We start from the raw sequence: 14,276 nt of genomic DNA, 5'->3' as shown, positions 1-14,276 counted from the left end.
TAAAATTAACTTGATAAGATCAATCTTTGAAATAACCTCAACTCTTCTGGGCAACATATAATGTTCAAGTTTGGTGCATGCAAACACCAATGAATAACACATCTTCTCTAGCATTGTATAGCTTAATTATGGTCCTGTGAGAGTCTTGCTCAAATAATAAATTGTCCATTCCTTTCCATCATCACCATCTTGAGCCAATAAGCAACTGACCACTTCATAGGTGTTTGCCAAATAAAGTTTGAGGGGCCGACCTTCCATGGGAGGCATCAACACAGGTGGTTGAGCCAATGCTTGCTTTATAGCCTCTAAAGCTGTCTGTTGGTCTGGTCCCCACTCAAAGGCGCTTCCTCTTGCCTTCAATTCAATAATTTAGTGATTGGTCTGACCTTGCCAGTAGCATTGGAAATGAACCGCATGAGATAATTTACCTTCCCCAACAAACTTTGAATTTCCTTAACATTCTTGGGCGGTCGGCTGGTAAGAATTGCCTTGGCTTTATTAGCATCGATCTCAATGCCCCTTTCATGAACCAAGAACCCCAAGAAACTCCCGGCTGATATACCGAAAGCACACTTAGTCGGGTTCATTTTCAATTTGTACTTCTTCATCCGACTGAAAGCATCTTTAAGATCCTTCAAATGTTCCTCAAAACTAGAAGATTTGACAATAACATCATCAATATATACTTCCATAGACTTACCAATGAGATCATGAAAAATTGAGTTCATAGCTCTCTGATAAGTCGCCCCAGCATTCTTCAAACCAAAAGGCATAACTGTCCACTCATAAATACCTAATGCTCATGGACATCTAAATGTCGTCTTGTGAATGTCTTCCTCTGCCAAAAAAATTTGGTTATATCCTGCATAACCATCCATCAAACTGAGAATTTTGTGCCCTGCTGCTGAGTCAATTAGCATGTTGGCCATAGGCATTACATACTCATCTTTAGGAGTGGCCATATTAAGGTCTCTAAAATCGATGCATATCCTGATCTTACCATTCTTTTTAACCACTGGCACGATATTGGCCAACCAATCCGCATAACGGCAAGGTCGGATGAAACATACTTTAAGAAGCTTCTGAATTTCTTCTTTGATCTGAGGCATCAAGTCAGGACTCATACGTCTTGGAGATTGCTTACAAGGCTTAAAGTCCTTCTTAATGGGCAATCGATGTTCTATCAGACTCGCTCTAAACCAGACATTTCTGAATAATCCCAAGCTAAACAATCAATATTGTTTCTTATAACCTCGAGCATCAATTTTTTTTGCTCTTCAGATAAATAACCATTCATCCTGATTATTTTTGGAACCAGGTCGGTTCCTAAGTTGAAATCCAATAAAGGATCTTGTGCTGAAAAAGCTAGCTCTGTTTTTTCTAACAAATCAGGCCAACGAAATTGTTCATCTTCTTGGAAATGAACATCACATCTTTTTAATTTTTCTACTTTTTTCAAAAGCTGGTCTAAATAATACTGATTAATAAGTAAACTACAATCTTGTAAATCTGCGCATTCCATAAGAAATATATTATAGAAATAGGTCTGGCTTACTCAAGAGCCATATAATACAACTGTTCTTTTAAAAGAACATTGAATTCTGACCAATGAATTTAAAACCCTTATTTGGGTAGTCATTAGCCATAAAAAAACTGATACATTGGAGGTACATGACCAGAATAAAAAACTGATTCTTCAACTTGTTCTGATGCTCCAAAAGGATTGTCATTCGCTTCCATTTTGAAGACCTGATTGCCTTCCCAAAACATCAATTGTTGATGCAGAGTTGATGGTACACATTTAGATGCATGAATCCAATCTCGTCCCAACAGGATTGAATATGTGGTATCTGCATCCACCACCAAAAAAACAGAAGAAATCTTTTTTGGACCGACTTCAATTGAGGCGACCATCATGCCTTCTGGTTTGGTCGGCTGCCCTGTAAAGCTAGTCATCTCAAAATCCACAAGAGATAAATCGTGAATTCCCTTTCCTAACTTCTTGAGAGTCTTTAATGGCATTACATTGAAGACGGCCCCATTATCTATGAAACCTTTGTGATTGGTTTCCCACAAATATGAGCATTAACGTACAGAGGCTTCAAATGAGACGTCATGCCTTCTGGAATGGGAGGGAAGACTATTGGAGGGACCTCTGATTGAAAATCAGGATCCGAAATCTTTTCCCATTCTGGCTCTTCTATAAACTCATCCACTAGACTTGCCCACAAAGGCTCTTCCTCAACCCAATAAATTTCTGTCATTCGGCAGGGGAGGCGTGGCCCTAGTCGAGATTTGACAGACCTTGAAATATTCCCTGGAATTTCGTCTCTGACTTCACTTTCAGGTTGAACAGTCAGAGATTCCAAATGAAATTCCTCCAGAGATGGATTAATGTTAATCTTCTCGCAATACTGACATCTGAAACCCTCAACTCTTTCATCATACAAGCCTTTACCCTTTTTTTGCATGGACCGACCTCTCTCATTGTAATTGGCAGTGTCTCGTATGCTGGCCGGCTGCTTTGACGAGGCAACCCCAATGAGCCGACTTGCCTCTGCCTCATTCGGCTGCTCAAACGAAACGACCCTGATGGAACGACCCATTTCAGTATACTTAGCAGCGCTTCGGCTGTTGTTCGGTTGCTTCGAGGAAGCGACCTTGTCTCTGTATCTCGCAGCGTACCTGCGTTTGGCATTCCGAATCTGAGTACGATTTATGCCTGGGAAGCGAGGATCCACATTAATTGGTAAAGGTTTCTTATTTTGAGTCCATTGGTTCCCGACCGAACCCGTTCTCCTAGTCGGGTGGTCCCGAACCAAAACTTGGTCCTTCAATTCCACATTAAAAGAACCATCTTGGTTATCCCATTTTTCAGCCACTGTTTTTTCACAGACCTTGAGTTTCTCCTCTGGTCGGCCACTGTTTGATGAATTCCCTTTTTCTGATCCGGAACTTGCTTGTATATTAACCATTGTTGTGGTTACTTCTGGAAATGGCTGTTGCTCTACTCCCAAAGTAATATACTTGAGCCGACCTGCCTTAATAGCCTTTTGGATCTCATTTCGAAAATGAGCGCATTGACTTGTATTATGTGTGAAGGAGTTGTGCCACTTACAGTATGGTCTCCCTTTGATTTCTTCCTTAGTAGCCAACCTCTGCCCCTTTGGAATTCGGATTTGACCATCAGTTAGCAGAATATCAAATATCTCATCGGCCTTTGAATTGTCAAAGGTCGGTTGCCCTTTAGCTTCAGTTCCTGGTGCTGGCTTTAACTTAGAGCATACATAAGGCTTCCCTGAAATTATTTCGGCCGCTATCTCTTCTGTTTGATCATAATCAAAGTCATATGCCTCTGTTTCCATACTTGCCATATGCTGAACTTTATTGCGCCTGAAATTCTGATCCCTTTCCCTGAAAAGAGACTCTAAACGTCCAGCCTTGGATGCAAGACTTGCTAAATCCTCGACATCATGTGCAGTGAGCGCATCTCTTAGGCGACCATGCATATTTCGGACCACTAAATTGGTCATCTCTTTTTCATTGATTATTGTAGGACATCGTCATTTCATCAATCGCACCCTTTCAATAAACTGTGAGGCTGATTCTTCTGGATATTTTTTTATTTCCAATAAATCAGTCAAAGAAACCGTTGGCAAGGGATTGAAAAATCTAGCATGAAATGCCATCTTTAAAGCTTCCCAAGTTTGTATTTGCCCAGGTGGCAGACTTACAAACCATGAAAAAGTTGTCCTAGTTAGAGACAACCCAAACAGTTGTAATTTGTAAAAAGGATTGTTACCAATTTCCCCTAACTGTGCTGTGAAACGCCCCACATGCTCTATAGTAGAGGATCCATCCTCTCCAAAAAAAGCATGAAAATATGGTGGCCTGTAATTCCTTGGGAGAGGATATTCATTAATAATCCTTTCTGGAAAAGGTCTTTGATAAGCAGGTCGGTTGGCCATCTGAGGATTTAGGCCAAACTGAACCCTCAATACGTGAGCAATTTCATCACCCAAACGAAAATGTTGATGATTAGGAATATCAATGGGATTTTCCACAGGAATAAGAATAGGATCTTGAACATGTCCCCCTGGCCTTTCCTCCCTTGTAATGTTTGGCTGCACATTCTCAACCCTTGGCCCCAAAGGAATATTATTTGGGAAAGTCAGAGGAGTCTTTCTCCTATCTGTTCGGTTGAAGGTTGTGGCGCTTGGAAGTGTGCTGTCCACATATGATGGCCCTGCAAAATTTGCTTGCATTCTTGATGGTGACACCCCTGGCGGTGTCTGGGTGGGTTGAAGAGTGACCCTTGACAATGCTTGATCTAACATATTTTGCATAAGGTTTTGTTGCTCACGCAATATGTTTTGCATAGCCAGATTATGCTGATTGTTCAATTGTTGAACATAAGACATCCAATCGGTAGGTGGTTGGGGAATCTCCCCTGGATTTGGCATGACAGGTGGTGAAATATTTTCTCCCACCGGTGCTAATGATGATTGAGGTTGTGAGCCTGCCATACTGATTTTTCTGATAATTCGTCTGGACCTCAATCGTATAAAATTTTCTGTTGATGTAGGATCAGCAATCTTGCCTTTCTCCCACTGTGGTCGCCAATTTGTTGATGTATTTTTTCAACAAACAAAAAGTAAAATCCGAAAATAGGAAATTATTTTTGAACTTGATATATTTAGCATCTGAGATTAGAAATATCTAAACACTATACGGTACAGAAAATTAACTGGAAATTAAAATGCTGGAAATTTAAAGTGGTGATCCCCGAATCTGACTTTGCTTTTGTTGAAGTTGATTGAAGATAACCTGTGAGTTGCAAATTTTAATCCTTAAATACTCTTCAGAAACGGTACTGGAAACCGTCGCCTGAACGGTTACAACGTTTTTTTTTTTCAACCGTCTGCTAACCCATCTCATGCTTACACGTGCCCTCAGCCGACCAAATTATCATTCTCACTCACTCTCAACAGTATCCAACTCTCTGGGCCGACCGCAGACCTTCCGCCCTTTTGGCCAGAACGCAACTCTTCCGCCCTTTTTGGACCGACTGCAGTCCTTCCGCCTTGTTGGTCCGACTACAAACCTCCCGACTTCCAGACCACCCGACTTGTTGGTCTAGCCGCAAACCTCCCGACTTACAAACCATCCGACTTGTTGGTCCAACCGCAAACCTCCCGACTTACAGACCATCCGACTTGTTGGTCCAGCCGCAAACCTCCCGACTTACAAACCATCCGACTTGTTGGTCCAGCCGCAAACCTCCCGACTAGCTCGATCACCTCAATCGTTAAGCCCATTTTTCTTTCATCTTGGGCTTTTTAACCTAATTCTAAATTTCATACGTAACAATTTTATTACACATTCATTGTTAATTCGTTAAAAGTTCAAGAAATTAAAGAAAATATGCTTATATAATATATTGTAGCAATGATTGCCTGCTGCGAAATACATTTGTATTTTTGAATATTTTTCTTTATAAGAAATTATTTTTCCGAAATAAATTTAATAATTTATAAGATCCGTGCAAGGCACGATCAACACACTAGTATCTTTATATACAAAAACCAGCATGGCAGTCTTAACTTCTTTTTAGTTTAACTTTTATATTTCTACATGTGAGTCTTGTATCAAGAAGTTCCAAACAGGTTCACTATTTTGTTCAAGGAATTAGCTTGTAAGGAAGAATACTTTTTAAACATTGTTGTATTAGAAGGCATATAGTATAGTACCGAATAAGGAACATAAATAATTAGGATGTACCGAGTAAATCTCCCAATCAAGAAGATAGAATTCCGTGCAGTTGCGCGGATTTAATGTATGGTGGCTGGAGTAAATGTACCCAGCAGTAATAAATGCAATCGTTGCTTCGCTGACTTGTGCGCTCGCTCACAAATTCTATGTAGCAGCCCGAATTTCCGCGCTCATAAATGCAATCGCCGCTTGCTTTTTGTGCATGTCATTCTGCGCTCATTGTTTTTTGCATGGCCGTCGCTTATTTTCCGTGCAGCCACCGTTGCTTACTTCAATGTCAAATTTCCGCGCCAGCAATGACCGTTAATCATTGACTTCCGTGCGTTGTCTTTTGCGTTAACCATCGACTTTTGTTGACTTTCGCACCAACGGCTCTTTTTTGCTCTCGAAACCATTTTTTCGCTTTTTGAGACCAAATTTGAACTCCCAAATTAGTTTTCAATCATTTCACCTGTATAAATAATAAATACTTTATAAATATCTATTTAAATAAATATATTTAATAAAATTAATTTAGCTAAAATTAAATACTTAAATAACACAAATAATGCCAAAAAAATATAATTTAAGGAACACATCAATTAATTTAATTTATACACCAAATAAATTATAAATTACACCTAAAAATTAATAAATTAATATTATACATACAATATGAAATAAATACAATTATTAGAATAAATTAATATAAATAATACTAAAATTCGACATAAATAATTAAATAAATATAAACTATAAAATATGACAAAATCAAGAGTTATCAATTATTGTTTGAGTCTTCAGAATACAACTTACGTGAGAGACGGAAGAAACATCTGCAAGCCTCAAGCAGCTCGTATGGATTCATGAAGGTGTATGCTCGCAAGAAGTATTAATCGATTGATTCCAAATTGTCCGCCTGTTTGTTTGTTCAATTTCGTAGCCTTGATTCTATGATTGAATTGAGATTAGAAGTCAGAGAATTGATCATATCCATATCATAAATTTGATATCAGAGCGGTTATCAATTGTTGCTTCGAGTTGTGATTACTATGTGTTTGATCATATGTCTCTATGTCTAGTTTGATCTAATCCATTTTTGATATAGCATTTGATCCAATTTGTTTTGAAAAATCTATTAAATCCAGTTCGTATTGAAGATTGTTGGAGATTGTTGAATTCGTGTTGATTGGAAATAAATGATAGTTGTTGAAAATAATTTTTTTGTTGTTGTAAATTTTTTCTCTCCGGTGGAAATGAACACTAATTCCAATTCATTGTTGTTAAATGTGAGTAGTGTTTTTACTCGAAAAAACACAATGAATAGTGTCAAATATTAAAGTAAAATTGAGTTTTGACCATATAAATGAGTTTTGGTGGTGGTCAGATAAATTGTCAAATATTGAAGTAGAATTTTATGATCATATTCTTAGATTTGGTTTCCGAATAGTTTACTTAATTCGTGGGAGGCATTTTTGGTTTCACACACTAAATCTACTCTTGATGGTGCAATGACTTTAAATTATACAAAAAGTGAGAAAATGATAAGGAAAATGTTCATCATTTTCACAAATAGAAGTTGCAAAGCATAAAATGAGACATAAAAATAAAAATGCTAACAATGGTGGGCAGAAGAGCATATCCTAATCTCTCTCTGTAAGAATATTAAGTGTTATTAACGTCATAAAAAAGGCTATATCCAGAAATGTTGGTTCATCCATCCTCTCGATTTTGGTAAAGAGACACAAAAACATAAGCACTAGAGTTGATTTCGAGCTTAATTTTACATGCAAAGTTACTCTACACCCTGAATTAATATCATCTTATTATAGACAGCAGATAATATATAATTCTAAAATTCTAATACATATATGTATGTATATTTATTATGACAAACCTAATATATTGCAAATTATACTCAACAAGGCAAGTCACACTTGACGGCCATCTCTTAACGTAACTAAATTTGAAGAGTGTTCTCACCAAACACCCATAAAGCCAATTGCCGGGGCCGAACAAACTACATACGTTAATGTTTCTAAAAAGCAAAGCCAAATAAATACCATAGCATATAATGAGTTCTCATTAAAACCCAAACCATACACAGCAGCAGTAATATCCATAAACCCTAAACCAACACGCTCCAAACTGCCATAGCCACCAAGTCCATCATCACACACACAAATAACAACTCAAATTACCAACCCCTACTACTACTTAAAATACCAACCATCAAACTCAAATGTCCTGCACTCGCTCTCTCTTTCTCTCTCCCTCCACATAATGGTAATGTGAGGTTTGCATTCCACAGCTGTATAAACTAGCTAGCTGATGATAACTGCACTGCCATTTCAACCCAATACACCCTTGTAATTTCTTCTTCTTCGTATCAATCACATGGTCGCCATCACCATCACCATCACCATCACCATAGCAGCTGTCATCCTTTCAAGGTTTACCAACCTACCACCGCCACTTTGATTCAATGCACACAAATAAATAGCACAAGCAGTTACTACACTATACTAGTTTCTCACAAATAAATTAAAAAAAAAAAAAAAAAATGCACCCAAGCACAATCAATATCTGAAAATGGGATTATGAATAACAAAACAAAAGATTCGAGACAACATACATACCTTAGAGTGCATCCCTTCACTTTTGTTTTTCTGTCAGAATCGGAGCAGCTCAGTCCCGCGCATGCCCCTGCGCACCAGTGCAGCCTTGCCGCCGCCCCATTCGCTGCACTGGATTTAGACAAGTTGATTGATTGCTATTCAGAATCTTCATAAATTTCACCTTCATCAGAAATCTCATCAAAAGCCCGCACATCCAGCTGATAGCGCAGAATCCCACCAATTCCTCCAAAGCCTCGGCAAAACTGAGATCCTTCTTGTGATTTGTTGGTAACAAATTCAAGTGTGCACCCAAATCGTCTATACTCATTGGCAAACCATTCAAGTAGTGACATCTTATCCTGTACTTCCAATTCAGAATTTGTAGCTTCATCCCTGAAGTTGCTCTGATTTGCTTCCTGCTCCTTGTTCAAGTGTTTTATGATAGTTTCACCAGTGGCAGCATCCTTCAGCACATATCGAGCCACGTCCAGATTTTCCCACACAATAAGAGTCTCCACAGCACCCATTTCAAGAACTTTCAATGTGTCCTCAACACCAAACACATATTTTCCCGTATCCTGGCTAATCTCCTCAAAGTACTTTCCAATCAAACGCTTCTCTTGAATAAATTTCACATTAGATAAGATTTCAGATGACAGTTCAATTGCCTGGTTGAAACCATTTTCACCACCATAAGAGACATCCACTACATTCAGAATTTTTGCCTGTAGACGAGGATCGAACATATCAGATTGACTGAGTTCTGTCTTGAAGTCAGCTGAACCAGCAAGTATGAGTCCAGCCACATTCGGTTGGCTTGTCTGTGGATTGATATAAAATTGAGTGGCAAGCTCTGCAGTTTTCCTCACATAGTTGTGACGCTTCTCCATACGCAGCCGAGCAAAACGCAAAGCAGATTGCCCTCCTCTTCCATGTTTCTTAGGGAGGTCCACAGTGAACTTGTGAAGAACCTCCCTAGTATTGCCACTCAGAGTCCCAAAAAGGGTTCCATTACCATCCATAACAATAAATCCAAACTTGTCATCAGATTCCAGAAGTTCATTGAGCGCCTCAGTGTGGAACTTGTTGTCACAGAGATAAAGTGACGCATTGATGGGCCTGAATGGCTCAAAATCAATTGTCACTTTCTTTTCCTTCCCATCCTCAGTAACAATGGTTCCAGTGTACAGCACCAGCCCATTTGTAGGGACTTTGCTGTACAATTTCAACCTCTGCTGAGCAGAAGTGATTGCAGAGAGAACAGATTGGCGGTTCACCCTGCTTTTGATGTTAGATGCAGTTCCATACTCATCTCCAAGCATCTTTGTAACACGAGATACTTGATCACGTGGAGGCATGATGAGAGAAATCATGCTAGTACCATTGCCTCGAGCAGCTTCCAGTGCCTTAATAAGCTTCTTGATTTTCCATATTTCAATATTCTTATCAGTTTCACGACCATCAGCCATTGCTTTTAATTGTAAGATAGAAGTTGCAGACAGTACTGAAAAAACACAAGAAGAAACATTCATTATGTAAAGGAAAATAATGTGATAATGCTATTACAGTATACAATTGAGGTGAAAATAATAAGTATCACCAACTAGTCTGTAAAATGGAAGAAGTAAGCAATATGATATCAAATGAGCACTTGAACTGATAGCTAATCACTTAGTTCTAGAATATCATTGCAAGTAGAATATCAATACAGAATCACAACAGATTAATTTGTACCAACCTAAATTGCACCTCATCAAGAATCCAAAGATATTGAAACACAGAATGGTATTCACACTAAAGGGATATCCATCACAGAAAAGCTATACTGATCCCACACATGCAAATTACCAAAAAATTCCCTAGTGCCCCCGCATGCCATGGCCATATATTTAGATAATTAAACAGACCCTTAACAAAGTATTGCTGTACAGCTCACAAAATATCCCCTAATGTCCCACATGCCATGCAATAGATTTAGATAATGAACGGATCCTTAACAAAGTATTGCTATGCAACAAATATAGAGGCGTCTTGGTTTAAAAAACAAACACAGACAGCTAATTTCTGATTTTAAGAAAAATAATAATAAGAATAATAAACAACAAAACAAAACAAAATACAAAACAAAACATATTAGTTTACCAAGTGCACTGTCACATAAATAAATTAAGTGAAACAAGCTAAAGAAAACCCAAATAGGCCAACAAATAGGCATATTCTTCGGCAAACGCTACTTCAAAAGCTAGAGCCAAAACAAACATAACAAATTTAAGACTTGCAGGTAAAGAGGCTGAGATCAAATGATTGTTCGGTACACATCAGATTAAAAACATTGTAGAGCCTCACTTGAAATCAATAATCGCTCAAAGAGAAAAGACCCAAATGCAAAATTACTCCAAGGTTTATAAAACCAAAAATCATATTGCAATTATTGAAATTTTTTCCAATTTTCCAACACCACCACCATCAGCAGCTAGTTGTGATTTGGAAGTCATATCCCAAAAATTCCAGCCGAAAATGGTTGTTAAAGCGATTAAAGTATAAACACAAAAGGACAATAAATTCTTCAAAATATTAAATAAATTTCTCTATGACGAAAAACAACATGGAGACGTCACAGTTGCTTAAATTTAATATTTCTTCTGGATTCACGCTTCCGATCAGGAAACCAAAAAAAAAAAAAAAAAACCCTCATCGGCAATCATACGAGTATAAGAAAGTTCATCGGACAATTTATTGACAAAATTCTATTTAAAGATACAAAGGAAAAACAAATAATCGATCGCACAGATAACATGCAATAATTTAGATAAATCGAACCGAATCAATAAAATATAGAGAGAGGAGGAGAGAGGAGAAGAAGAGAGAAATACCGAGGACGATGAGGGCAAATGGTCTAGCCACACACGCAGCAGCTGTTCTAGGAGAAAACGTAACCGACATAGGTGCATATATATATAGAGAGATGAATATATAGAGAGGTGTATTAAGGAACCCTAAGTCCAAGCAGAACCGTGTGCACAGGGATGTCAAATGGGGCGGATTAGCTCCGGATCCGCCCCGGATTCGTTTTTAATAGGGCGGGTTCGGGTCTAAATAATATATTTTGGAACGGGTTGTAGATTTAAAATTTTAAATCCGACTGGGTTCAGGGCGGATTACGGATTTTACTAAAAATCCGCCCCAATCCGGACCCAAATTCGAACTCGGATATTTTTTAAATTATTATAACTAATATATATGTACATTTATATAACAAAAATATATTATTTATTTACTTAAATAATTTTAAATATAAAATTCAATTAGTCAACTGCTCCAAATAATTTTTTTAAATTATTATACCTAATATATGTATTTTATATAATAAAAATATATTATTTATTTATTTATCTTATTTTTATGGATCAATATTTGATTGTTTTTAGATTTTTTTGACTTTTAATGTTATTTGTTTTAGTATTCGATTGTTAAAAAAATATTTATTATTATATATTTTTAAAAAAACGGGTTTACCGGGTTGGCCCCGAACCCGTGAGGCGAGTCCTGGGGCTGGATGGAAGCGGGACGGGACGGATCTCGGAGCCTAATATTTTCTAGCGGGGCGGGTTTCGGGGCCTGCAGAACCCTTCCCGAACCCGCCCCGTTGACATCCCTATGTGTGCACCTAAAAATCCGTGAGAGTTACTTTTCATTCTATCTGATTCATATAATAATTTATCAAAATTATACTCCATAAAATTTTGGTAAATCGTTTTTATTTTATTAAACACGTTTTTAGGTATGGTTGTTGTCGCTGGAATTTATCGAAATCGACAATAATTGGATTCTCAATTCTATTCAAAAAAAATATCCGAACTTGGCCTCACAACGAAAGTTAACGATTGTAATTGCACAGGAAAATTAAATTACTAAATTGAAAGAATCGGAAGAAACAGTGGAAACAAAAAAGAATTGGATTATAAAATGAATTAAAAAAACCATGAATTTAGAAAAAAAAAATAAGAAAAGCAAAAAAAAAAAAGCAAAAAAAGATAAAAAATTGAATCGTGTGTATTATTTTTTGGATGGATACCTCTTTTTCATATATTGGCTACCCTTGCTTTCGGGTTGGATTGTCAATCACCTCCGGAGGCTCAAAATATGTGGAAGTAACAAATACCCTCACAAAAATATTTGGGCAGAAAATTTGCCAAACTTTGAAGCCCAATATTTTTGTATGAGATTTCGGCAGTACCTTGGTCCGAGCTTCATATTGTTTCATCCCGCAGCGGCAGGGAGCTGGTCTGGGTGGTTTTAGGATCGGATTCATTGGGAAGTGCGGCGGTTGGGAGTAAAGCTTCTTGATTTTTTGAGTAAAATTCAACCACCTCGACCTTGAAGTTGTCTTCGTACTGTAAGGCTCGCTCCAAGTCTCGATCGTTGGTTATGATGTCGAGACTCACCTCTGAAATTCTATCATCTTTGAGAGCCCTAATCATATAATCATCATCCATATATTGAGCTTTTGGATCGTTCGGAGGAAGTTGTTCATCCGGGGCAACTTTGTTGTTCGAAATCACTCGTTTTGGCCTCCACTCTTGTCGGATCTGGCGTGGATGTCGCAAACCACTCTTGTCCAATACAATTTTATTTTGATATGTCCGTGTATGGCTTACTCGTAGCTCATTTCCTTGCTGCCCTATCTCCTTTTGATTGGAACTAGTTGTCTGGCGCCGACGTAGCTTTCTTTGTCTTCGCGTTTTCGTCTTCTTTTTCCTCCGGTCGCATGTCCGATGCTCATCCCTCGGGGGCTGCTTATAACGCCGCGTCGGATGAAAGATTATCACCATTCGGTCCACCGAGACCACCCTCCATGTCTTTCCATTTTTCTGAAAATGGATTTTTGCAAATGTATTGCTATGGTAACTCCGGTTTCCGTTGACCCTTGTTGGTCTGTCAAGATCTGGGGCTATTTTGTCCCGATTTGACAGAGTTGACCCTCTCGGAGTCGGCGGGTCTTTCCAGATCCTTTACGACACTGATGATGCTTCCAGAGGTAGCGAGGGTGGCAGATCTACATCCTTTATCGCCCTCGGATGTGGCGTCATCGTCGGGGCTGCTTTCCGAATAATTTTTAGAGCTGGATGTGCTTTCGGAGGTGGCAGGTCTGTCATCTGGGTAATATCCGAAGCCAGAAGTACTCTTGAAAGTGGCGGAGCTGTCCCTCGGGCAGCGTTTGGAGCTAAAAGTACTGCATGAGGTGGCGAAACTGTCCTCCAGGCAATATTTGGGGCTTGAGGTGCTCCCGGAGATGGCGGGACTATCCTCCGGGCAGTGTCCGGAGCTGGAAGTACTGCTGGAGGTGGTGGGGCCATCCTCCGGGCAGTGTTTGGAGCTGAAAGTACTGCCGGAGGTGGTGGGGCTATCCTTCGGGCAGTATTTGGAGCTAGAAGTATTGCCGGGGGTGTCGGAGTTGTCATTCGGGCAGAGTTTGGAGCTGGAAGTATTGCCGGAGGTAGCGGGGCTGTCCTCCGGGCAGTGTCTAGAGCTGGAAGTGCCACCGGATATACCTCTAAGGTCATCCGTGATGCCTTTGGCGTTGTATATGCTGCTAGAGGTGCCTCTCGAGTTATCTGTGGAGCTAGTGGTGCTTTTGGAGGAGTCGGAGCTGCCCCCCAAGTCATCCGTGGAGCTGGTGGTGCTTTCGGAGGAGTCGGAGCTGCCCCCAAGTCATCTGTGAAGCTGGTGGTGCTTTCGGAGGAGTCGGAGCTGCCCCTCAAGTCATCCGTGAAGCTGGTGGTTCTTTCGAATGAGTCAGAGCTGCCCCTCCCAAGTCATCTGTGGCGCCGCTAGAGCTGGAAAGTTCCCAAATGGTACCGAAACCCCCTGATTTGGAAATCTATAATCTTGGGGCTGCCCGTACAC

The 14,276-nt window shown here is 39.2% G+C and overlaps 1 protein-coding gene across 2 annotated transcripts; it reads right to left on the bottom strand.

Moving 5' to 3' along the window:
• Window positions 1-7,807: 7,807 nt before the first annotated feature.
• Window positions 7,808-11,377, bottom strand: LOC127264410 (eukaryotic peptide chain release factor subunit 1-3-like). 2 transcript variants are annotated; one of them, XM_051293933.1, is made up of 3 exons: window positions 11,243-11,377; window positions 8,391-9,873; window positions 7,808-8,226 (listed from the first exon to the last, which is right to left on the bottom strand). In XM_051293933.1, the coding sequence occupies exons 1-2, from the start codon at window positions 11,310-11,312 to the stop codon at window positions 8,525-8,527; spliced, it is 1,419 nt and encodes a 472-aa protein (XP_051149890.1). In that variant the 5' UTR covers window positions 11,313-11,377; the 3' UTR covers window positions 7,808-8,226; window positions 8,391-8,524. The 2 variants fall into 2 exon arrangements, with proteins under 2 accessions (XP_051149890.1, XP_051149891.1); XM_051293934.1 differs by having other exon boundaries at window positions 7,808-8,214.
• Between the last annotated feature and the right edge of the window lie 2,899 nt (window positions 11,378-14,276).

Source organism: Andrographis paniculata, unplaced genomic scaffold, assembly GCF_009805555.1.
Source record: "Andrographis paniculata isolate CXL003 unplaced genomic scaffold, ASM980555v1 Contig70END, whole genome shotgun sequence".
NCBI classification, from domain to species: domain Eukaryota; kingdom Viridiplantae; phylum Streptophyta; class Magnoliopsida; order Lamiales; family Acanthaceae; genus Andrographis; species Andrographis paniculata.
The sequence above is the reverse complement of the archived record's forward strand: the minus strand, read 5'-3'. Positions and strand labels throughout refer to the sequence as shown.

Coding starts and splice junctions, on each gene's coding strand:
- LOC127264410 (XM_051293933.1), bottom strand. CDS start 11,312: ATGTCGGTTACGTTTTCTCCTAGAACAGCTGCTGCGTGTGTGGCTAGA. Junction 9,874..11,242: donor ATTTGCCCTCATCGTCCTCG/GTATTTCTCTCT, acceptor GTGTTTTTTCAG/TACTGTCTGCAACTTCTATC.